This window comes from Talpa europaea, assembly GCF_964194135.1.
Source record: "Talpa europaea genome assembly, chromosome: 10".
NCBI lineage: Eukaryota > Metazoa > Chordata > Mammalia > Eulipotyphla > Talpidae > Talpa > Talpa europaea.
In genome coordinates this window covers 63,496,034-63,521,888 of record NC_140077.1, presented here as the reverse complement: position 1 = coordinate 63,521,888, position 25,855 = coordinate 63,496,034, and the positions used below count along the sequence as shown (strand labels likewise).

The 25,855-nt window shown below is 44.8% G+C and overlaps 1 protein-coding gene across 1 annotated transcript in view; it reads left to right on the top strand.

Annotated features, from left to right (window-relative positions):
• Positions 1-25,855, top strand: part of CABIN1 (calcineurin binding protein 1) — a gene marked incomplete at its 5' end in the record, with an annotated part of 178,576 nt that overhangs the window by 77,212 nt on the left and 75,509 nt on the right. The window contains 2 exons of the mRNA XM_084244486.1: positions 8,905-9,087; positions 14,029-14,360. Coding sequence (XP_084100612.1) covers positions 8,905-9,087; positions 14,029-14,360 — 515 coding nt within the window. The remainder of the gene's footprint in view (positions 1-8,904; positions 9,088-14,028; positions 14,361-25,855) is intronic.

The window sequence follows — 25,855 nt, the reverse complement described above, 5'->3', positions numbered from 1 at the left end:
ACAATCCCTCCACGGCCTTGTTCCTTTGTAGCTGTCCCTGTAGTTCTCACCCCGGAAGTAGAGAATACCCAGACTCAGAGGCAAGCAGTGTCATCAGCAGTGAGTTGGTAGGTGCACATCTCTCTAATGATTCAGACGAGGGCCTACAGTGACCCAGAGGCATAGCAGTGGAACATGTTTGCAATATTGCGACAAATGATAGTATGAGCAGGATTTATATGGGCAGACTTTTAAAAGAACACTGAAAGAAGAGCAGAGCAAGCCTATATAACCTGCCCACTAGTGCTTTCCTCTAGGTATCTTGGCCTCTAGGTATCTTTCTAAGGAAATCAAGAGTTTGGGCTGTGGGCAGCCCTTATGGTCCCATTCAAAGTACATGTGTCCCTAGAAGGATTTCATGCCCAACCCTATGGGAAATCTGGCTCTTCATCTGAGTCTGACTCAACTACACAAAAAAGTTTTCCATCTGTATCTCCTGCTCTGTGCCCTCCCCACCCCCCTCACCCACACCCCTTTGCAGGACTTCCAGGTGTTGGCCGATGCAGGACATGGGAGTTGGATCTGCCTACTTCTGCCTTCCCCCTCTGACTCTTCACCAGGGTGGATGGGAAGAGAAAGGGCCACTGCCATCATGTTGGCAGGAGACCTACCTGGTTTTCTTCTGAGCATCAGCCTAGGTCAGCCGCCTAGGGGTGTCTGTTGCATTTGGCCTATGCCCTGGCCTCTGGAATATAGAAGCACCCAGGTCATTAGCACACAGTTTTACAAAGCCATATCAGCAGACCCTTGGCCTGCAGGGTCCCTGATAAGGGCTATAACACCTAGGGACTTATGTGGAAGAAGTGGGAATAGAAAAGCTCATAACTGATGGAAGCTGTGTGTTCCCCATGCCAGTACTGCCCTAACCTCTCCCCCACCCCTTCGCATTCACGTCCAGGCACCCCTGGCCCTATATCAAGGTGAATTGTCAGCATGAGGTCTGTTCATGGTGGAGTCCATGCTGAATTCAGCTGTTCCAGAGGAGTACACAAAGGCACACAGCTGATGAGGGCTTCAGGACTCTGAGCATTCTCCCACCCCACCCGACAGAGGAACCTGTCTCTTTTCTCCAAGAAGCTCCCTTGTTTGTGGCCTTCCCTGGTTGTATTAGCCTTTTCTTGATAGTGGGCCAGGTGATCTTTGAGTTAACATATTGTGGACTGTTTCTGGGAGTGGAAAAGGAAGGGATCAGTGACATCTTTCCTTTTCCTGCCCCACTGCAGAAGCCTCCTGGGACAAAAGCATGCCATTTTAGGGGATTGCTTTGGATTGCACACCCCAGTCCAAATAGTCCCTTTAATCTAGATGCCAGTCCTCAACCCCCACTCATCTTGCCAGCCAGGTTCTCCAGATCCAGGGCTCTCAGCTGCCCTTCTATTCTCCAAGAGCTGCTCCCAACACCATGAGCCTGTTGTCTTCCTTGTCCTGTCTCTCCTACTCTCTGAGCTGTCCTGTCTACAGCAGACTTCACCATCTTTCTGTCTGTCTGTCTGACTGTCTGTGGTTTCACTGAGGTCCTTGGTCCTCTGTACCAGAGAGAATCCGATCAATTAGGAGAGCAAGGTAAGGATGAGGTGCCATCTGCCTAGGTCCATAGTCATTCTTTAAGAACGTTTTCATTCCTTTCTTTTATCCTGTTGATATAAAAGAAATGAAACAAGTTTTCTTTTCATATGAGTTACTTCTTGATATGGAACTTTGGGTTGCTTCTTAGTATTTAATATCAGGATGATTATTATTGAAGTATAACAAAACATTATTTTGGTTTTAGTGGGCAACATGATTCAACATTTACATACATTATGAAATGATTGCCACGATAAGACTAACATATTTTCTCAGCAACTTTCAGATTTGCAATACCATTTTCTTTTTTTCTTTTTTTTAAAGATTTATTTATTTATTTATACAAGCACTGGGTACAGTCAGAAGTGCGGGAGGGTGAGAGAATTCACCAGAGACAGAGCGGAGAGCAGAACAGGCAGACTGATGAAGTACACTGCTGAGGGGAGCAGCAGGCGGCAGGAGAGGTCTGTGCGCCATGTGGGACCCTCGTCCAGCAGCCGGGGATCGAAATAGTGCTGCAGAGACTGCGGGCAGCTTCTCAACCCAGCGCTCAACTGCTGCGCCACCGGCCCTGCAATACCATTTTCTTGATAGCCCACATGCTATACATTACATCTCCTTATTTATTTTGTAACTGAAAATTTGTACCTCTTGCTCCTCTTTGCCCATTTCTCCCAGCCCCCCACCTCTCTAGTAACTGTGGATCTGCTTTTCTTACTCTATGGTTTAGTTTTGTTTTGCTAAAAATCAGAATCATTTAAAATAGCCTCTGTCTTACAACACTCAAAAGAATTAGAAGCTTGGCCTTGGGCCTTCTGAGTCACAGTTGGTGCCTCTTGTTTGCAGTGATGTGCTTGCCCTCTATTTCCCAGACATATACCACTCACCTTCTTGCTTCTTTGGCTAAGAGAGGAGAGGATCACAGTTCTAGCCAGGGTCCTTCAGTGTGTACAGTTACTTCTGCAAAGGCAGCACACAACTGTGGCTCCTGGGGGCTTCCAGACCCATTTTATCTCCCTCCTGAGCATCAGCTTTCCTCAGGGCCCTTTAGGTACTCATGATCACCCCTGGAATAAGAATCACCACAGGTTGATACTGTCTTCTGCTCTCTGCTCTTTGTGAGATTTGAATATTCTGAGTTCTTACTTGCATGTCTGGGAGACTGGTGGGAAGCACTGTTGCAGCCCCACTCCCAGCTTGATCCCTCATCTTCCAAGTGTCTTGCCCCTCTGCTTTGGCTGTGGCTGTGGAAGTTATTTACAGGAGTTTCTGTGAAGGCCCCACTCATCAATTATTGCTCCTTGGGGGAGCAGATACCCCTTACGAGCAGAGTGCTGCCCTCTTATTCACATCATTCTTGATGTGGTCTGGCTGCCTTTACTGCATTTCCATTGCATGACTGGTTCCTTCAAGTAGGCAGCATCATGGAAAGCATTAGTGTATTTGGGAATCCACCAAATTAGCAATTTGTTTGTGAGCTTATCAGGTAGAATGCCAGTCCTCAGTGAAATCCTCCTTGCTATGCCTGCTTTCTGAATGCCCATTGCAGGGTGTTCTGCCCAGTTGTGCAATACCTTTAGCTGGTCTAGATGCCGGTTGAGGAGTACCTACCTGATTTTTAGGCAGCCTGCCACCATGTCTAAGACATCAGTATTCTCTTTGTCAGGGCCTGAGTAAATGCAGGGTAAGAGGGGTCATAGGCCATTACTCCTGTGTGGCAGGCACTAGATCTGAACCCTCTGGGGATCCCATGTGTGTGTCAGAGACAGAAACAAGGAGAGCATGTTAAAGTGGAAGTTTGGAGTGACTTGAGTGGCAGAACTGGGATTGGAATGCAGGTCTGGGACTCAAATACTGAGCTCCTGCAGTGACCCTCTGTGATCTCTTGAGCCAAGAGTCTCTGTTGCCAACCTTCCCTGTCGACATGTATAGTGAACGGGCTTTCCCTGGCACTTTCCTGAGAGAAGTAATCCCCTTACACTGGAGATGCGGGCTTGGGATTTACTGTGAGGGCTGTAGGCCTGCCCGTAATCCCCTTTCAGTGCTCCTGGAGCCTTAGCCTTGCAAGTCAACCACTAGTTAGATGCAGAGCTTCTGGTTTGGCCACGCATTTCACATCCAGGTTTCTATTATTCTGTCATCACAGCTGATACTAATGACCCACAAGTTACTGGGCAGTGGACATGCAAAGGCAGCTATGGAGGAAGAGCTGTGGCAAGCTTTATGGGACTGCCTGAGAGGTTGTTTTCCCCAAGCCCTGGTTGGTGATTAGATGTGTGTAAAGAGGCTTGTGCAATAGAACTACCTTTGGAAACATAGGCCTAATTTTTAGTGTTCCTTGTGCCAGCAGGCCTGATTTGGATGGTCCTGTCACATCAATATAAGAAGTGCTTGCTCAGGCTTTGTCCCTAGTATGGCATAAGCAAAACCATCCATGCATTCTGAATTAAATTTCTGTAGGGTCAAGTTAGAGACATTGGAGGTAAAAATAGGTCCAATTTCTGTAAAATAATATTTACAGTTGAGCTGCTGTTTCATCAGTGTTTACCTGTGTATAAGATCCTGTTTTAAAAACTGTACATTAACCTGACCTCCAGAGCAGAATTTGAATTTGGGCAACCTGTATCTCCCAGAAACAGCCTTGATCCACCAGCAACCAGACTTCCAACTTTGTTGAAACTACTTTACATTTTGTTATGAGTTTGTTTGCCCACTAAGCATGTCTTGCTTGCCTTCCTAGTGGACCTGGAGTAATTACCTGGTAGGCACTAATGTATAATTCAATACCAGGGTTTTAAGTTAGATGAGCAAAGGGTTGAGCATTCCTACAGACCATGTCTGTTTTTCTTACAGAAGCCAATGATGTGTCAATGAGATGATATATGTGGTTGTAATTCATAGAGGGATGGGACTTACCTGTTCAAGATGACAAGTAGTGGCACAAGAGAATTTAAATTTAGCTCTCTTAATTCCTATTTTACTGAACTTCACCTTCAGATACACAAAAATTCTAGACAAAACAAAGTCTTACTTTTTAATGGTTGCATTTCATCTATACTATTGGTTTATTATTCATATCTCTTTTTAAAAAAATGTAATGACTGCCATAGGGTTAAAAAATGCATCTTTAAGTAATAACAGCCCTCCTTCAAATGATATGTACTGTAGATGTAGTGTGAGAATCTTCCATCTCTTGTATTCTTGTTTTCGTTCATTTACTTTTTATTTTCTTTCTTTAGCTAAGATAACAGAAGGGGTGATTTATTGTACATGTGTTACATTCAGCCAGCTGAGAACAGAAATAGTCCAGAATGTCACAGGTTCAGGGCAAAGGACCAAAAGGGACTGGTTTTGGTACAAGCAAGATGGGTCTCTCAATGGTGGTCATGGTGATCAGATGGTTATGAATGTTCTAGATTCACTGAGACAAGTTCTAGATAGTAGTGTGCAGTCCAACAATTTGTACCAGCTTCCCTAGCCTCTGGCTTTCCTTATTTCTGCACCTGTGGCTTCCATGGTTGCTATCAGTTTACATAGACCTCTGCCTCGTCTTTCTTCTTTTGCACCTCAGCCTGTGCATTCACTACCTCCACTTGGCTCTCATATCTCGGAGGCTTCAAAGAAGATGGTGCTAAGGCCAAGAGACATTTTATTTTTGAGTATATGGTAAACTGTTGCAACTTTTTTTGCCTTAGACTGTAGTAATTAATATTTTAGAAAAATTAGATATAAATATGGAAAAAAAAGTCTTTTACATTTATCATTATTTATGAGGAACTTCATTTTATTATGTAGATTCAAGTTTATGTTTGGGTTCAATTCATTCTACCATAAGAATTTTCTTTTTTTTTTTTTTTTTTTAAATATTAAATTTTGGGCCTCCCCGGTGGCGCAGCGGTTGAGCGCTGGGTTGCGAAGCTGCCCGTGGCCTCTGCGGCACCGGTTCGATCCCCGGCTGCTCCCCGGCCACCAGAGGAGGGTCCCACATGGCCCGCAGACCTCTCCTGCCGCCCGCTGCTCCCCTCAGCAGTGAACTTCGGTCCTTCTGCCTGCTCTGCTCCCCGCTCTGGCTCTGGTGAATTCTCTCACCCTCCTACGCTTCTGACTGTACCCAGTGCATGTATAAACAAACAAACAAACAAACAAACAAATAAATAAAAACATGCCTCTATAAAAAAAATAATAAAATTAAAAAAAATAAATATTAAATTTTATTTTTATATTCCCCCATACAATTGCAAAAGCCCCATTCTGACCCCAATCCTTCCCCTCCCGCCCCCCACCCCCCAAAAAGTGTCTCTGGTTCATAGTTTTTTGTTGATTTTGATTTTCACTTTCTTATAGTTATTCATTTTCCTGGTCCCTTATTTAAGTTTTCTAGATTCCTGCTATGAGTGAGACCATCCGGTATTTTTCTTTTTCTTTTTGGCTTATTTCGCTGAGCATGATCCCTTCCAGCGCCATCCATGTTGCTGCAAATTGCATGTGTTTATCTTTTTTGAATGCTGAGTAATATTCCATGGTATATATGTACCACATCTTCTTGATCCAGTCATCTATTTTTGGGCATTTGGGTTGTTTCCAAAGCTTAGCTATTGTAAACAGTGCTGCTATAAACATAGGGGTGCAGGTGCTCTTTGGAATTGATGTTTCTGTGTCCTTTGGGTAAATCCCTAGGAGTGGAATTGCTGGATCATATGGAAGCTCTATGTTTAGTAGGTCCAGAAATCTCCACACAGCTCTCCATAGTGGTTGGACCAGTTTGCACTCCCACCAACAGTGCAGAAGAGTTCCTTTTTCTCCACACCCTCACCAACATTTGTTGTTGCTAGTTTTTTTAATATGTGCCATTCTCACTGGTGTGAGATGGTATCTCATACCATAAGAATTTTCTTTACCATTGTTTTGTAGCCCTGATCTGATAATAAAGAATCGAGATTTTGTTTGTCTGAAGAAGTATTCCTTTATTTCTCATTCATTTTTGTGAGCTCTTTCAAATGGATATAGAATTTTGGTTGACTTTTTTATTTTATCAGCATTTGAAAGATATCTGACTTGCATGGTTTCTGATGAGAAGTTTGATGTAATTCTTACTTTCTCTTCTATATATGATGTCTTTCTTTGTCTTAAAATTTTCTTTATATTTCTGGTTTTCAGCAGTCTGAATATGATGGATCAGGTGTGAATTTATGAAAAAATGTTTGTGGAGCATTCTTTGCCCTGCTTAGTGTTCTCTGAGATTCTTGGTGATTGGAGGTATTTCATTATTTTTGGAAAGCGCTAGTCATTATGTCTTAAAATATCTCTTCTGGGCCTCTCTGGTGACACAAGGAGTCAAGTCTCAGCACTCCGAAGCTATCCACAGCCACTGCAGCACGAGTTGGATCCCCAGCCAGGGAGGTGACCCACATGGCACAGCAGACCTCTCCTGTCTTGCCCGTTGCTCCCCTCAGCAGTGTATTTCAGTCAGTCTGCCTGTTCTGCTCCCCACTCTGCCTCTGGTGAATCCTCTTCACCTGTCTCCCCGCACCTCTGGCCTACATTCCAGTTCTTGTATGCATAAATAAATAAATCTTTTTAAAAAATCTCTTCTGTCATGGTCTGTCTCCTCTCCTTCTGGGATTCCAGTTGGTATGGTAGACAACATTTGGATGCTCTGTTCTAATTTTCCCTCCTCTCTAGTTTTGGATTTTTCTGCTAACCTATCTTCAAGTTTTGATTTTTCCTTCTTAGCATCTCAGCTTTGTTACTTTTTTTTTAGTTTAGCATTTTCATTTGACTCTTGAAGTTTCTACCTCATCCCTGAAATTTCATCTCTTTTTATGCATAGGTTCATCTTTTCCACTAGCAACTTTAACATATTCATCATAATTATGGATCATGATGTGCTTAGCTGTTTCAAATTCCTTATTAGGCAGTTGCAACATCTGAGTCTTCACTGAGCCTAGTTCTGTTGATTATTTTGTCTCTTGACAATGTTCTCTTATCTCTTCTAATTTTTGTAATGAATATAAGATACTGTATTCAGACAAAACCTGAAATAAATAATATTAATGCCTGGAGAGGGCTTCCCTCTTCTGTTTGTAGGTTTTTAGAAAGGGAAATTGAGTTAGACTAGGTAGAAGTTGAGCTGGGGTTGGATTTTGTTGTTGCTGTGGTTACCTTCAATACATCAAATTCTTCTGATGTTACCTTATGCTTAGAATGGGGGAGGAGGACATGCTGGTTTTGTAGGTGTTCTAGGCCTTTGTGATAAGCCTCAATGAGAGTCTCCATGTCCTTGCCCCTCTTCTTGCAGTAGATTTACCTATTACTCTGCTTGCTAACCTGTGGGAGGGGGCAGCATTGGTTCTGTGTTGTCTTGGTCTAGCTTCAGGCTAAGCAGGCTGTGTCCCAGCATTGTCTTAGTGGTAGGGGTCTCCTCGTCATCTGATCCCTCCCACAGTGGTGGGTGACCTGGGTCCTGTATGGTTTTTTTGTCCTGTCTAGAGGGGAGGATGTTACCCCCAACTGCAGTGGGTCTTTACTTGTTCCTGGAAGCATCAGGGTTTACAGCCTTTGCCCAGGTGGCTTAAGGTTTTTGTTCCTTAGGGAAGAAAATGCCTTCACGGCTTCATGCCTTTCCCACAGCAGTAATCACACCTGGCAATATTCCAGAAAGGTTTCTTCTGATTTCTTTCCTTGCTCTGCTCCTGATCTTTCTCATGAGCACCTATGGAGGGGCAAGAAGAACAACCAACAAGTGGATACCAACCTCAGAAACGTCTGTGACTCCCACTTCCCCTCCCCAACAGGTTAAAAGTTTTTGCTAAATTCTTACCATTTCAATTATGTATGCCTATTATATATATCTATGTGGTAGAAATACCATACAAAGGTATACTACTGTGCAACTCCTCAACTCCACTTTCATATTGGTAGCTTGAAATTGGTCATGATAGGAGTTATTTACACCCCAGAAATCAGTAAATGTTACAAATGAGGACTTCTCCCTCCCAAGAGGGAGGGAGTTGTTAAACATTTTGTTGTTAAACATTTTGTTAAACAGTTGTTAAACATTTTCAGAATACCACTGTTTGGGGAAACCCTGGGAAAATTGACCATGGAAATTGATGTCTTTGGTGAATGGCTTGATGACCTCCTGGATGGGTGATGCTCAGCAGCTTCAGAGCAACTGTGCTCATCTCTGCAGAGTAGTCACCAGGCCTCCAACACAGATACTTACCCTGGGGAGATCCCTCCATGTTGGAAATGGTATGGGTTCATGCAGCTGCCCTCTCTCCCTCCTTCTTCCCTCAGAGCGCAGCCAAGACAGTGTGGCCGTGGCCCTCTCAGACTCCAGCTCAACACAGGACTTCTTTAATGAGCCGGCCAGCTCCCTGGAGGGCTCCCGAAAACCCTGTGTAGAGAAGAGGCTGCCTGTTCCCAGTTCCCAAGCAGCACCGACGGGTAAAGACCTTCAGGGGGCCATGGAAGAAAGAGGTATGAAGACCTAAGTGGGTCAATTAGAACTGCTTTGCTGTGCTGTGGTGGTCTGGACAATGCTAAAAACTCAGGGTCTGGAGGGGTCCAACCTGTGCCTCCTTTCATGGCCCTGGGACGTCAGTTGGGCAAGTTACTCACCTCTCTGGGCCCCCATGGTTCTCCTGTTCTCTCAGTGAGTGGGAATGACCCTTAGGCCTACTTCCAGGGTTAAGAAGATTAAACAGAGCTGCTCAGGAAGGTGCTGGTATGGGCCTGGTACACAGTATGCACTCAGTGGCACTTTATGTTGTGACTCCATCACAACCCAGTGTGGGAAAGCCTTAGCTGTGCAGGCTGTGTCCCAGCAGTATCTCAGTGATGGGGCTCATGTATGACATGACTGCTGCTATATATTTTTCTTGATAAATGGTTATTTAAAAAAAATCTTAGCGTCCTAAAGTCCCAAATGTGTTTTCTTTTTAGACTTGAACCATGAGGTATCCAGGAAAAACATCCATTTTTTTCCCTGGTCAAGGAGGTTACTGTGATCTAACCCAGAATGTTCTCAGCTCTCATGCCCCCTTGTCCCCTTGTGGAAATGAGCAGAGCCACACACCTGGACTTGGTGGTAGATTGAAACAGACTGGGTATCCCTGGCACTGCTCTGATGCCATGGCTGGCTCGCCAGCTATGGATTTTGAAAGCTTTCACACTCTGCTCAGGGCACACAGATGCTTGCCATATAATAACAGCAGCAACCCAGGCCTATACCAGGCACTGTTTTAATTCATTTGGTCCTCCCAACCCCCCCTAGGGATAAGAGTACTGTAACTTTTCCCACTTTACAGGCGAAGACCCTCAGATTCAGAGAGGGACAGGAATTTGCCTTCAGTCTGTCTCAGACAATCAGTCTGCAACTTTAACCACTACCTAATATGACTCTCTGAATGGACTTGATGGGATAGGTGGGGTTGTTGATAACCTGTGGTCTTGGCCCTAGGAAGTTGCCACACATACCCTGGATGAAAGATTTGAGCTTCTGGAACTCACATATAGGCATGACAGTGGAGGCAGAGCATTTTGAACTAGGGAAGACCTTTACCAACTTTCTTGGATGGCTTTAGAAGGAGATGAGGCCACATTTCCTGTACATTAAAAAAGATATCTCCATTAGATTTAGTTAAGGGGGATTTACCTGCCCTTGGCCCCATCAAGAGATGGAGACCAGTGCTCTATTATTTTACTGTGTAATCAGTCCGCTATTCCCAATCCAATATTGACATTCTATAATTGAAATAAATATGCTCAATAAATAAATAAATGTGTTTCAAAAGAATTTGAAACGGGAAGGAAAAAGTAACATATATTCCCAACACTACTATGCAGTCCAGAGATAAGATTATTTTTACTGTTGGACAAATGAAGCCTATTGTCTTTGCTCTGTAGCCTGTCAGTGAACTGCTACGAGTGCTACTGCATCATCACAGACTCTCAACATGCTTGGAGAAGTGGAGGCGAAGGGAAGTGGGGTGCTAAGCTGAGAAAAGGTTGGTCTCTGGTCTGACCCAGCCCATGTGGAGCTTGCCATGCTTCCTCCCTCCTTCCAGTCAGATCCGATGATTTAAGCAGACCGTGTGTGGGGCCAGCCATTGGTAAAAATAAGAGTAGAACCAAAGTCACTGCCATTGTTGGTAGGCTTGAAATGAAGCATTTTGCTCTCATGGATTTGTTCCTCCCCTTTAAGCCTGGCTTTTCCTGGTAACTTCAGTGAACATCCTGTCAGGAGAGTGGGGCAACATGAAGTACATCTTGACAGTGCCTGACCCTGGTCAGTGGCTGTGACTGACATGCACTCCCATTGACTTCTTTTTTTTTTTTTTTTCAAAGATTATTTATGTATATAGGAACTGGGCTACAGGCCAGAGGTGTAGGGGGTGAGAGGATTCACCGGAGACAGAGTAGGGAACAGAACAGGCAGACTGACTGAACTACACTGCTGAGGGGAGCAGCGGGCGAGTCAGGAGAGGTCTGCTGTGCCATGTGGGTAGCTCCCTGGCCAGCCAGGGATCAAACTTGTGCTGCAGAGGCTGTGGATAGCTTCACAGTGCTGTGCTTAACCCCTCGTGCCACCAAGGAGGCCCCATTGTTGGCTTCTGATGAAGAGGTGCCCTGGCCATTTGGGCCCCAGAGCCCCAGTGGTTTTGGTCCCCCTGCAGAGAGCCAGTATGTGGTGCTGGGCCAGCAATGAGCATGTGCCCCAAATGTACCTACCTCTTAACCCCAGACATACCCTTACAGGTGATCCTGTCCTAGCCCACTGCTGCTTTCACTGTTGATGTTGGAAGACACAGGTCCCCCCTCACATGTTGCATGTCTGTTGTCAAGTAGCAGAGCAAGGCATAATGCAGCCCAGACCTGTGCCAGTTACTGGCTGCCAAGGGGAAGCATGACTATCTGACAGCTGTGTCCTGCCTGACCCTAAGGTCCACCAACTCCCTAGGTGTCCAGTGAATGACACCCACTTTCCCAGGACACACTGCCCTTTAATTACCCACTCTGGTCTGTGCCCAGGTGTCTTGAGGAAAGAGGTTTCTCCATAGGTTGTAGCAGTAGCAGCTAGCTGAAACTCACCTTTTCACCTTTGATGTGCTTAGAGCTTCCAAATAAAACTCTAACGTGACTGTAGCAACAGTAGGTTTATAATTTTAATAGAAAAGTCACCCAGTTTCACCAACTAAGCACAAGTCTGCTCTTTTATCTCTTTGGGGGCAGTGGAGTTGGCTCCCTGCCAACTGGTGGGATATGGGTTGAGGGTATTGTACCTTGTCCGAGTATCCTGCAGCAGGGCTGGAGTGGCTGGTGTAGTGGGGTGAGATGGATCAGACAGTTTCTGGGCTCTGCTCACCTTGCACAGTGGAATGCACAGTGGGCATTCCAAGTCAGTCCTCATTGCCAGCTAGGCCTGACTGGTGAGAACACGTGCTTTAATTGCTTTCTGTCATGAGGAGGAATCCTTCCCATCTTCACACTGGCAGAGTTAGATGACAGGGTTAGAATTGAACATCGTAGCTGGGAAGTGTTAAGCAGGCTTGTTGGCATTTCTGATCCTTTTTCCTCCGATTCATGTAACCTGGGAGCGAGTGGACCCTGTGGATGAAGCATGTCACCCAGCCCCCGAAGCAACTGGGTTTTTAACTCATTCCAGTATTGCTAGTTTTTTTTTTTTTTTTCTTTTCTGCTTATGTGTCTTCAGACTTACTTTCTGAGCTCTCTTTGTATAACTTTCTGTAAGATGTACATTCCTACATATCTTTGTGTCTGCGCACTTAGTGTGTTTTTTGAATCACTGGAAGGTCTGTGTCTTCATCTGATTTCTCTTCCCCAAGCTTGGGGCTGGGTCCATTCATTGCTTACACTGTGTGTGTTCAGAGCCACATTTGAAATGTGTCCTTTAAATTGAACACACTAGAAACCTGACAGATTTTTGAGAAAGGCAGTGCTATCATCTGTAAGAACCCTTGTAAGGATTGCTGTTAGTGGGTGTGTGGGGGACCCAAATGGTTTACTGGGCTCCCCTGAGAGGAGAGCATGGTGTTGAGAGCAAATATGACCTGTCAATCCTTCAGTCATCTTCAGAGGGTGGAAAGGGTCAGGCCTGTGCTAGGCTATAGGCGGCAGTGGGGTGGGGAAACACTTGTGCATAAAACCACCAAGATCAGTGCCATCAGACAGGTGGGCACATGAAGTGCTCTGTAAATACCACCCTGGGGCACAGGAATCTGAAAGAGGAGCTGAAACTGAGGGAGGAGAGTGAGTGGGAGAGGCAGGGAAAGGAGGAAGGCAGGGAGCTTGTCAGGGAGTGATAGCAGAGGCAGATACAAGCAAGATGTTCCAAGTGACTGGTTACAGGGTGTGAGGCCAGGAGGGAAGCTGGAAGGGATGACAGGACTGATGACCTGCTAGGCTTTATTTTGGCACTTGAATGAGACACTCGGAATGACTGCTCAGCTTCTCTCCTGAGCAAGAACAGTGATGGTAAGCAAGCTTGATGTGCAGATAGCTACATGGTTTTGCTTGGCCTTGACGTGAAGAGAACTTAGGGCCATGCCCAAGCAGACCCACTTTCTAGTTGCTGCTGCAGTAGGAAAGAGCAATAAAGAACTCAGGCCACAGTGGCATACAGGCTTCAGAGTTGGTGCCAGGCTGCTTTTCTGACCTCCTCCAGGCAGGCTATGTCATATTTCTAGATGCCCAAAGGGTCACCTTGCCCTTGCCACTTTCCCTACTTCCTTCCTTCCACCCCCTCCTTCCCAGGCCACATTATCTTCTGCAGCACCAGCCTCCCAGCCTAAGTTCTCCTGAGCTGCTCTCTTTGTCATCCCTGGTGGAGCAGACCTATGTTTAGGTGCTGAAATCATGTTAGGGTGGGGGCCCATGTGTGAGCTTTTGGTTCACATGCAGTAGCAACAGCCCTTGAGAAGGAGGCCAGGTGATCTGTAAGATGAGGTGCTGAGTGATGGAGCAGCTGCAGCCCTTGTTCACACTTTCCAGGCTGTTCTATTCCATGGTAGTGGCAGCCACACCTGCCCTCTGTGGGCTGCTTCCCTGTGCATCTGCACGAGCCTGGGTGCCAGACAGCCCTGTGCCATCAGAGAGAGGGGCATTTAGAACCCAGCTTGTAACCCTGTTCTGTGCAGTCTCAGGGCCCCTCTACTCAGTGCCAACTGGAAGGAACATCCTGTTTCACAGGAGGAGACTGGGGAGGCCACAGGAGCCTCAGTGAGCAGGAGCAAACCCAGCACTGGGCCCCACCCACCCACTGCTGGGTCAGCTGGGTCTAGTATCCCTCCAGCAAAGATGACTCAGCTATGCCAGTCATCTCACCAAGGTGCTTCACCAGTGGTGGATCACTGATGGGGCAGAACTAAAAAGTGACTTTCTTTTTCTTCTGAACTGTAGGAAAAACTGAGGAGTCCTTGGAGAGCATGGAAGGCATCCGGGCCTCAGATCAAGGCAGCCAGAAGCCTGCTGCCGACCCCCCAGTCTCTGCCTGTGTCCCTGTCAAGCTCCCAGCTTCTGCACTTGCCCTGTGGGATGGGAAGAAGAGAGGGGACCCCCCAGGAGAACCAACCACCTTCCCCCAGGGACTGCCAGCTGGTGCGGAGGAACAACGCCAGTTCCTCACTGAGCAGTGCATTGCCTCCTTCCGCCTGTGCCTCAGCCGCTTTCCCCAGCACTACAAGAGCCTCTACCGACTGGCTTTCCTCTACACCTATAGCAAGACTCATCGGGTGAGTGAACTCTGGGCTACGTGGCCTGGGAAGAGGGGTTTGATCTTCCCAGGAGCTGCACATGTCTTTGAGGTAGTGAGGCAGAACAAAGACAGATTAGAGTGATTAAAGGTGGTGGACAGCAGTGCATGGGAGGGATGGGAGAAGAGAAATGTAGAAGGGAGGCACAGTCCAAAGAATGGTCCAGCTTTCCAGGTGAGAAATGGCAAGGGCTGCAGGTCACAGCAAGGACTTGAGGTAGGAGTGGATGTGTGGCTGCTCCTGCAATAGGACCATAGACTGAGGTACTGGCTGTAGGTGAAAGATGGGAGCCGTCAGCCTCATCAGCTCCTACCTGGGAGGACCACTCTAGCGACCTGCTGTCGGGCTTCTATACAGGAGCCTGTCATTGACCTGTTATCCTCACCATCACCCAGCACACTCATCCTCCAGATACCCCAGAGCTACCCATCCTCTTTGCCCCAGGCTCCATCCCTTCTGGCTGAGTCTTGCCATCACCCTGCCTCTCCAGAACTGCTGCCAAAACCATCTTCACAGCCTCTGCTACATGGGGGCTGGGTGCTGGAGGCCTCCTACAGCTCTTTTTTAGAAAGCAAATGATGTAGCCATTCTTAACAGCTGTGCCCCAGGTTTAAGGGCTCCCAGGGGCTTCCCAGCCAGATCTCCTCTGTTGACATTTAGCATCTGTGGAGGGAATGTGGCATGTATTGCATTCTTTCCTTCCTCGCTCACCCTGGAGGCTTTGGGGGAGAAGTGCTTACTTATGGTGCCTGCCTTCACAGAGCTATAGTGGAGAGGCAGACAGATTAAAAAACATGTAAATGAGCAAATAATGCAAGTCCCATTGTGGCAAATACTACAGAGAACATAATGGAGCTCACACAGGGGTGGGGTTGCCACTGTGGCTCCAAGAACGTGCCCATTTTGCTCAGACCTCAGGATGGCCATGGGTGGAAGGGTGGCGGACTGGAGGAGACAGAGAGCTTGGGCACATGGGGCCCTGGACAAGTCCCCAAGGTGTAGATGAGAAGTATTAAGGACCCGGACAGCAGGGGCACACAGGGTTAGCTTTTCAAGTCTAGATGTGGTCTCTGCATTTGTCTAGCTCCCCTACTCAGTAAAGTCTGAACTCAGAAACCTCCTCCTCCCAGAGGCCCCTCTTGGCCCCTTTGATGGCTTCTCTGTAGGATGTTTGAAAAACTAGGAAGGGCAATTGCCCAGAGAGACAGGCCTTGGCTTGGCACTGCCAGGAAGTTATTTGACAAAATTCTGTTTGGGGATAAGGTATAGGTATGTGCCCTGTTGCAGCAGTGCCTGCCCGGCATGCTCACATAACTTGGTTGATTTTCTCAGAGCATAGCAGACAGAGCTGGGGTGTCAGCAGGTTTGGGTGGTGAGGGGATTTTGGCTAGGGCTCTGCTTTAGGAAATCTGGCTTTCTAAGCTGCTATTGTCCACTGCTCTGGCTAGTGTCTCTCATCCGCAGCCCACTCACTGCCTGACCTTACCTCTGTTGTTCTAGGCCTTCTGAACTCAAGCAGACTTGGGTTTTAATAAAACTCCCCTCCCTTTGTGGCAGTCTATAGGTACACTATGACTGATTCCCCACTGCTTACCTTACCACCCCCTCCCCATGCCCAGCCATGCTCCAGCGCTGCTCTGAGAATTTCCTTCTTCCCTCTTGTGGGATGAGCAGAACCCAGTACAGGAATGCTCACTGTTGTTTCAAGTGGTTGAGGCACTAACAACCATCATCTGGGCCAACCCCACCTTGGATGTCCCCCTTTTTATTTGTTCCCCCAAGCAACTATGCAGCCCTGCCAACTGTGTCAGCTCTGGCCAGGACACCAAGCCTCCTGTGTTGGTTCCAAACCTTCTCCACACTGTTGGAGCATCCAGAAGTGGATGCTGAGACAGAATTTGGGGTACAAGATTCCTGTTAGGGATCAGCCCCTGTGGAAGAGGAGAGGGAAGATGCAAGGTTAAGTGGGAAGAGAGTTGAACTGCAGTATAGGCCTCACAGAGCCCCTAGCATCCAGCCCTTACCTCCTAGTCAGTGGCTTTAATCTGATACACATAAAGGGCTCCACACGATGCCAGCAGAGACTGCTGTTCACAGCCTCTTCTTCCTGGGCTAGGTGAGTTTTTTAAAGTAGAAAACAATATGTCAAAGAAAACTGAAGAGAGGATGTCCACAGTTCTGCTGTCCTAAAACAAAATCTGTTTTGTATGTGTATTTCTCCCCAGTTCTTGTTCATACACACCTTTGACTAGCACTTTGAGGCTTCAGGTACTTCAGATCCAGTGCACTTTACTCAGGGAATCTGGGTCAGGGTCTGCAGGGGTGAATGACAGACCAGCATTGTTCCAGGTACGCCATTCCGCCCCACCACCTCCCTCCCGACAGACAACACTCACAATTTACCATTTTGCTTTCTGTGAATGTCCCCCAGGTCATTTTGGTCACTCTGTGGGGTGCCTTGACTGTCTACACTGTGAACATTGGTGTTCACCAGACAATACCTCCTCTCAGCCCTCCCAGCCATCACACTTTGTTTCTGCCCGTTCTTTTGTTAGCTGCTTTCCCAAGATGGGTACCTTAGTTTGCTGAAATAGAATGCTTATTTTAATTCCAAAGAGAGATCCTCATTCTTACATAACAGTTGTGTATATAAATTCCAGGTGTGTATGGATGCCAGGTGCTTTCCAGGCCCCCAGTCACCCTAGACCTTGACTGCACTCCAGACACCTCCACTGGCTCCAACATTTGCTTCATTTAGAGCTCTTTCAATGGCACATTGTTAAAACATCTCTCCATTGAGACCCTGATTTAAGGCTGACCCTGTCTGAGGCATGTTACTCTCTGAAATTGGGCAGAACCTGGGCCCTGGGTCTCAGCTTTCCACAGATAGGAGATACTACTAGTGCTCTCGATGACTAATGTAGAACCATTAACTGACAAACATCTACCACTTTCCAAGCACAAGTGTTTGGTAACAAACATTTCTTGCTGTATTTATTTAAAAGTAGCACATGTCTTCATAAAATCTGTAGGCTTGATAGAGATGTTTTCTGTTGCTGCATCATGACTCAGTGGCTGGCCAGAACATCAGTTGTCCATGTCTTCAGTGACTGTTCAGTTCTAGATCTCTTGGGACTTTTCACAAGCATCCTCAGGTAAAGCCGTGCTCCATTAAAGCCCTTCAGGCCTGTGAAGGAACTACCATCAGGCCACAGGTTGCTATTTGCTTAGTTACTGGCAGCAGGATTGTGGGGAGAAGCAGAGGAAATGTGTGCCTAACTGTGTGCCTAACCTGGTTCAGATCCTTCCTTTGCATTGGAACTTTTAGAGCTTCAGGCTCTTCTCTCATGATGCTCCCAAAGAATTATTGTGGCCACAGTCTCTGGCAGTTTCATTCACCAGCCCTTAGCCAACAATCCTCCTCTCCCCTCTTAGCCTCCAGTCAGGACTCTAACCAGGATCCAGGGCCCACATTCTTGTGTCAGTATCTCCCATGGCTCCTAGGCCCTCTGCCCGGCCATCTGAGGACTTTTTCTACCCCTATAGGACCCTTAGGGGTCCTGACGCTGCCCTACTGCCCAGGGTTGGCTTTGCTGCAGACAGGCTGTCCCCGGACACCTCCAAGATAGGCTATCTACTCACCTGCACGGAGAGCCAGAGGTACCTGAGCAAACAGGATTCCCTAGTGCTCTCTGCATGTGGGTTCAGGAAGATCACTTAGGCCAAAAGCCACAAGAACCCTCAGTCTAGCTACTGAATCAGTTATAATCTCTGAGATCACGGTCTTCACCAGGATTTTGAGCCCTGCAGTATTAGTTTGTGCTCATTAAAACCAAGTTCCTTGAGCCCATCTGGACAGCCCACAGGAGAGACCACAAGGTAGTTGAGTCATCTTTTATCATGAGGATTCTAGCCTTCATTGCTAGGATCCAGAAAGAAGGCCAAGGCAATGGTGCTCCTGCCCTGACTTAACTTCCACTCAGTTGGGGGACTTAACTTCCACTCACCTCCTCCTTTGAAGGGTTTAGGATAAAATAAAACCATCCCTGGAGCCAGGTAGTCTTGCAAATTAATAAACATGGAGGACCCACATTTCCCAGTTTCAAAATTTACTGCAAATCTACAGTAATCAAAATAGTGTGGAATATTACTAGCTCTTCAAACAGAAGGAAATTCTGATAACGCTGCAAAGTGGATGAACCTTGAGGATATTATGCTAAAAATAAGCCTGTCGCCAAAAGACAAAAGCTGTATGATTTTACATATATGAGGTTTATAAAGTACTCAAAATCATAGACAAAGAAAGTAGAATGGTGGTTGAGGGAGACTGAGGGCAGTGGTAAATAAGTAGTTGTTTAATGGGTATAGAACTTCAGTTTTGTAAGATGGAAAAGTTCTAGAGATCTTTTACACAACACTGAATATACTTGAACACTACTGAACTGTACACTTAAAAATGGTAAGGATAGTAAATGTTATGCGTTTTGTACCACAATTAAAAATGAAAATAAATATGGTAATGGCCTAAGGATAAATACATAGATCAGTGGAATAGATTTGGAAGTCCAGAAGTAAATACATCCATGATCCATTATTTCTTTTTTTTTTTAAGATTTTTTTTTATATTCCCCACACAATTGCACCCCCCTTATTTTGACCCTAATCCCTCTTCTCACCACCCTCCCACCATAATGTGTCTCTGGTTTATAGTTTCTTGTTGATTTTGATTTTTTCTTTATTATAGTTAATCTTTTTCCTGGTCCCTTAATTAGATTTTCTAGATTCCTGCTATGAGTGAGCCCATCCTGTATTTTTCTTTTTCTTTCTGGCTTAATTCGCTGAGCATGATCCCTTCCAGCACCATCCATGTTGCTGCAAATTGCATGAGTTTATTTTTTTGATTGCTGAGTAATATTCCATTGTGTACATATACCACATCTTCTTGATCCAGTCATCTATTTTTGAGCATTTGGGTTGTTTCCAAAACAGCTATTGTAAATAGTGCTGCTATAAACAGGGGTGCAGGTGCCCTTTTGAATTAATGTTCTGTGTCCTTTGGGTAAATACCTAAGAGTGGAGTTGCTGGATCATATGGAAGCTCTATCTTTAGTAGGTTGAGGAATCTTCATACAACTTTCCATAGTGGTTGGACCATTTTGCACTCCCACCAGCAGTGCAGGAGAGTTCCTTTTTCTCCACATCCTCACCAACATTTGTTGTTGCTAGTTTTTTTAATATGTGCCATTCTCACTGGTGTGAGATAGTATCTTATTGTAGTTTTGATTTGCATTTCCCTGATTACAAGTGATGTTGAACATTTTTTCATATACCTGTTGGCCATTTGCCTTTCCTCTTTGGAGAAGTTTCTTTTTAGCTCTTCTGCCCATTTTTTGACTGGATTATTTTCTTTGTTTTTGTTGAGCTCTTTGTAGATTTTTGTGATAGTCCTTTATCATTAGTGTTGTGTGCAAAAATTTCCTCCCAGTCCGTGGGGTTTCTTTTTGTTTTGGCTATTGTCTCTTTTGCTGTGCAGAAGCTCTTTAATTTGATGTAGTCCCAGCTGTTTATCTTTGCCTTCACTATCACTGCTTTGGGTGATGTGTCTGTAAAGATGACTTTGAGGTGCATGTCATGTAGTGTTTCGCCTATATTTCCTTCTATATATTTTATGGTTTCAGGTCTTATGTCTAGTTCTTTAATCCATTTTGAGTGGTTTTTGTGCATGGGGTGAGGTAGTAGTCAAGTTTCATTCTTTTGCATGTAGCGACCCAGTTTTCCCAGCACCATTTATTGAACAAACTTTCTTTGCTCCAGTGCATATTCTTTGCTCCTTTGTCAAAGATTATTTGACCATAAATCTGTGAATCTGTGGGTTTATTTCTAGATTTTCTATTCGGTTCCATTGGTCTGTGTGTCCTTGTTCCAATACCATGCAGTTTTGATTATTATGGCTTTGTAGTACAGTTTGAAGTCTGTGAATGTGATGCCTCCATTCCCTTCTTTTTTTTTTTTCCCCCCCCCCAGGAGAGTTTTGCCTATTCAGGGTTTTTGATGGCTCCATATGAATTTCATCAATATTTATTCTATTTCTTTGAAGAATGTCATTGAAATTTTGATTGGAATAGCATTGAATCTGTAGATTGCTTTTGGTAGGATGGCCATTTTAATAATGTTTATTCTTCCAATCCATGAGCAGGGGATGTCTTTCCATTTCTTTGTGTCTCCTTCTATTTCTTTTAACAGTGTTTTATAGTTTTCTTTGTATAGGTCCTTTACTTCTTTTGTTAGGTTTATTCCCAGGTATTTGATTTTTTTTGTTTCAATAATAAAAGGAATGGTTTTCTTGATTTCTTCTTCTTCAAATTGATTGCTTGTGTATAGGAAAGCTACTGCTTTTTGTGGGTTGATTTTATATCCTGCCACTTTACTAAACTGATTGATTAATTAATTTTTCTGTGGAGTTTTTGGGGTTCTCTATGTATATTATCATATCGTCTATGAATAGTGATAGTTTGACTTCTTCCTTGCCTATTTGGATTCCTTGTATGTCTTTCTCTTGTCTCATTGCTCTGGCTAGGACTTCCAGTACTATGTTGAAAAGCAGTGGTGAAAGTGGACATCCTTGTCTTGTTCCAGATCTTAATGGGAATGCTTTCAGCTTTTCACCATTGAGAATGATATTGGCTGTGGGCTTATCATATATGGCCTTTATGATGTTGAGGTATGTTCCTTGAATCCTGAGAATTTCAGGGCCTTTATCATAAATGGGTGTTGTACTTTGTTGAATGCTTTCTCAGTATTTATTGATATTATCATATGGTTTCTATATTTCTTTTTGTTGATGTGTTGGATAACATTGATTAATTTTTGGATGTTGAACCATCCTTGTGTCCCTGGAATAAATCCTACTTGGTCGTGGTGAATTATCTTATGGATACATTGTTGGATTCTGATAGCTAAAATTTTATTGAGGATTTTTGCATCAGTGTTCATTAGGGAGATTGGCCTGTGATTTTCTTTTTTTGTGTTGTCTCTGTTTGGTTTTGGTATTAGTGTAATGTTGGCTTCGTAGAACATATTTGGTAGTATTCCTTCTTTTTCAAATTTTTGTAAGAGTTTGTGTAAGATAGGCACTAATTCAGTGCTGAATATTTGGTAGAATTCATTTGTGAAGACATCTGGGCCTGGGCTTTTTTTGGGGGGGAGTGCTTTGATTACTGCCTCAATTTCTCTGCTTGTAATTGGCCTGTTTAGTTATTCTATTTCTTCTTTGACCAGCTTTGGATGATTATATTGTTGTAGGAATTTGTCCCATCTCTTCTAGATTGTTGAATTTGTTTGCATATAAGTGTTCATAGTAATCTCTGATAATTCTTTTGATTTCTACTGAGTCTTTTGTGATTTCTCCTCTTTCATTTATAATCCTGTTTATATGTGTTTTCTCCCTTTTTTTCTTTGTGAGCCTGGCTAGAGGTTTGTCTATTTTGTTTATTTTTTCAAAGAACCAACTTTTGGTTTCATTGATCTTTTGGATTGTTTTTTTAATTTTTAATTCTTTAATTTCTGCGTTGATTTTTGTTATTTCCTTTCTTCTACTGACTTTAGGGTTTTTTGTTGTTCTTTTTCTAGTTCCTTGAGATGTGAGATTCGGTTGTTTCTTTGAATTCTTTCTTGTTTGTTGATGTGAGCCTGTATTGCTATATATTTTCCTCTTACTACTGCTTTTGCTGCTTCCCATACATTGTGGAAAGTGGTGTCCACCTTGTTGTTCAACTCAAAGTATTTTTTAATTTCCTCTTTGATCTCCTCATTAGTCCAGTGGTCTTCCAGTAGTGTGGATTTCAATCTCCATGAAGTGAGAGGGTTCCTTGTTTTCTTTTCATGATTTATTTCTAGCTTGATGCCTTTATGATTGGAGAAGATAGTTGGAATGATCTTGATCTTCATGTATTTGTTGATGTTTGTCTTGCGGCCCGGTATGTGATTGATTCTGGAGAATGATTCATGTGCACTTGAGAAAAATGTGTACTTGGATTTTTTTGGGTGCAGTGTCCTATAGATGTCTGTTAAGTCCATGAGTTCTATGTCTTTATTTAGGGCTCTAGTGTCTTTGTTTATTTTTTGTCACTTTGATGTGTCCATTGGTGAGAGTGGGGTGTTGAAGTCTCCCACTATATATGTATTTTCTTTAATGTCTGTTTTCAGAGCTGATAATAATTGTCTAATCTATTTTGGTGCCCCTTCATTTGGTGAGTATATATTGATGAGTGTTATATCTTCCTGATGTATTGTTCCCTTGATCATAATGTAATGTCCGTCTGTGTCTCTTTTTACTTTTTTTATTTTGAAGTCTATTTCATCTGATATAAGTATGGCTGTTTCTGCCTTCTTTTTTTTTTTTTTTTTTTTTAAAGATTTATTTATTTATTTTATACAAGCACTGTGTACAGTCAGAAGCGCAGGAGGGTGAGAGAATTCACCAGAGCCAGTGCGGGGAGCAGAGCAGGCAGAAGGACCAAAGGACACTGCTGAGGGGAGCAGCGGGCGGCAGGAGAGGTCTGCGCGCCATGTGGGACCCTCCTCTGGTGGCCGGGGAGCAGCCAGGGATCGAACCGGTGCTGCAGAGGCTGCGGGCAGCTTCGCAACCCAGCGCTCAACCGCTGCGCCACCAGGGAGGCCCTCTGCCTTCTTTTTTGGTCCATTTGCTTGTAGGATTGTTTTCCAACCTTTTACTTTCAATCTGTGTTTATCTTTTCTGGTTAAATGTGTTTCCTGGAGACAGTGGAAGTTTGGATTTTGTTTTCTAATCCAGCCTGCTACTCAATATCTTTTTATTGATGAGTTTAACCCATTTACATTTAGAGTTAATATTGATATGTTGCCATCTGTGTTTGCCATTTTGTTTGTCTTTTTTGTGATTTTATTCCTTGCTTTATCTGCTCTTCTTGTTCATTCCTCTGTTGGTTTTGGCTTTAGGACTTCTTGTAGAATTTTTTTGGAGTGGGGGTTTAGTTGTAATGAATTTCTCTTTGTCTGAGAAGGTCCATATTTTTTCTTCATGGAGGAAGGAGAGCTTTGCAGGGTAAAGTATTCCTGGTTGGCATTTGCTGTCTTGAAGTTTGCCAGTAATGTTTCTTCAGAAAAGTCTGAAGTTAACTTGATTGGTTTTCCCTATAAGTTATCTGTTTCTTCCCCCTTGCCCAGTTTCATTATTTTTTCCTTGTTTTGGACTCTTGCAAGGTTTATTATTAAGTGTCTTGCTGTAGTTTTCTTTTCATTGTGGTAACTGGGAATTCTTCTCACTTCTTATATGTCTATATTCGTCTCCTTTTTCATGCTTGGGAAGTTTTCCTCAATTATCTCTTTGAATAATTTCTCAGTTCCTTTGTCTCACTCCTCACCTTCTGGATGCCTATAACTCTTACATTTCCTCTCTTCATGGAGTCTGATAGTTGTCTTAAGAGTCTCCTCAGACTGCTTCGTTTGCACTTCTCTCTCCTTTTCTCTTTCGGCTCTTTTTATTTCTGTATCTTCTGTAGTACTGATTCGTTCTTCCATTTCATAGATTCTGTTTTCATTGCTTTTCCCAGACTTCTTTATCTCCTCTAGTAATCTTTTAATCTCCTGTGTTTCTTTTCTTTTCTTTCTTAAGGTCTCAATTTCATTCTTCAGTTCAGTGATTATTTATCTCAAATCATTTTTTTCCTTTTCATTTTCTTTTTGCTTTTTAATCAGGATGATTGTTACTTTATCTGATAGGCCGAGAAGTTCTTCCATGTCATTATTGAGCTCTGGTGACTGTATTTCTTTTTGTGGTGTGTCCTCCTGCGGCTTGCTTGGTTATTTATATTTTCCTTCTCCCTATTGTTTGCTTTCTAATTAGTTCTATGCGCTGGGATGTTGTGCCACTGGTGTTGGCGGGCATTTTTTTGGAGTGCTGCTTTAGGGGTGTGGGAAACTGTTTACCAGACTGAGACCAGCACTGGTAGGCTACAACTCCCCCAGGGTGTTGATGCTGTGTTGCTGGGCACTGTCCCTTACAGTTCCCTCTCTCTGTATTTACTCAGTTCCAAGAGGGAATCAGCTAGTTGGTGATTTTGTTCTGGTCATGAGGTGGCGCCAGAGACCTGTACTTGCTGACCTGTGCTTTTTCCCAGTGGTTCTCTGAGTAATGGAGTGGGGGTGGAGGGGAGCACCTCAACACAGGGCCCTTATTCAACCTAGGTGCTGTGTCTGCCCTGTGTTCACCTGGTGCTGTGCCCGCAGCTGTATGGATCCCACGCCCTGAATTCTTCACTCTAGGCCTCAGTTCTGGGGCTATCAGATCCAAAATGCTGGCTGTTGCCCAGTGCAGTGCCTGCTGCTATGGTGCGTCCCACACCCCGGATCCTGTGCCTGGCTCTCAGTTCCAGAATGGGGTCTTGCTCCACGCCTTATTTCCCTTCTTACATCATTTGCATGGCCCACCCTCTCTCAGAGCCTGAGGGTGTTTTTTGGGAGTCCCGGTTTCCACTGATCAGGATTTTGGTGATTTTTTTGCTGGTTGCTAGGTGGTGCCAGAGGCCTTTACTAGTGTCCTTCCAGAACTGTTTTTTTTCCTTGGTTCCGGGGGAACAGAGTGGAAATGGCGTCGAGCGCCTCAATGGTTGGGGGTTCTGTGTCTGCCCTGTGCCCCACTGTTGTGGGGATCCCACGCCCCGAATTTTGTGCCCCGGGTCTCAGTTCCAAAGCCCTCAGATCCAGGACCTGGGCTGTAGCCCAGTTCAGTGTCCGCAGAAATGGCGCCTTTTGCACCCCGCTCCCAAGTCTGGGTGCCTGGTTTCTGATTACTCAGTGAGGGACATTCACCTCAATGAGGGCTCCTGCGCATCTCCCCGCAAGCCTAGGTCGCAGGTGCAGGGACCTGGGCAGCTGGATCCATGATCCGTGTATGATTTTCGAGTGCGCCACTTTTCCGCATGATCTTACCGACTGGCCTTGGGCTCTTTGTAGGTATGGGGGTCTTTGTTCTCCTCTAATGGACCTGGAGCTGCTCACCTCCACAGGGATTCCTGCAGGGTTCTCCACAATTCCAGTTCACAGGGTGAGGTGCCTGAAATAGTTCCTTTCCACAGCCCTGCTTGATGCGGTTTTTCTTGGTTGTTTTAGCTTTTTTGTTGTTGTAGTTTTTTTTCCTCTTTTCTGTTGGTCAGAGAGTGCCAACTTTGTGGGAGCGGGAGGGTAGCAGGGTTCTGAGCTTTCCTCCATTCTAGTCCTCTTTTATGGCAACTTTCTTCTTTGGGCAGTTTGCCAGAGTCGCCGTTTATCTTCCGTGTCCCAGTTCTCGCAGGGACCTGCCTCTTCTCCTCCCTATTCACTTTTTTTTTAATGGGCGGTCTTACTTGCAGTGTTTCCCCACTGCCATGTTGATCCCATCTCTGATCAATTATTTCTTAACAGAGGTGACAACATACTTCGCTAAGGGAAAAATCTTT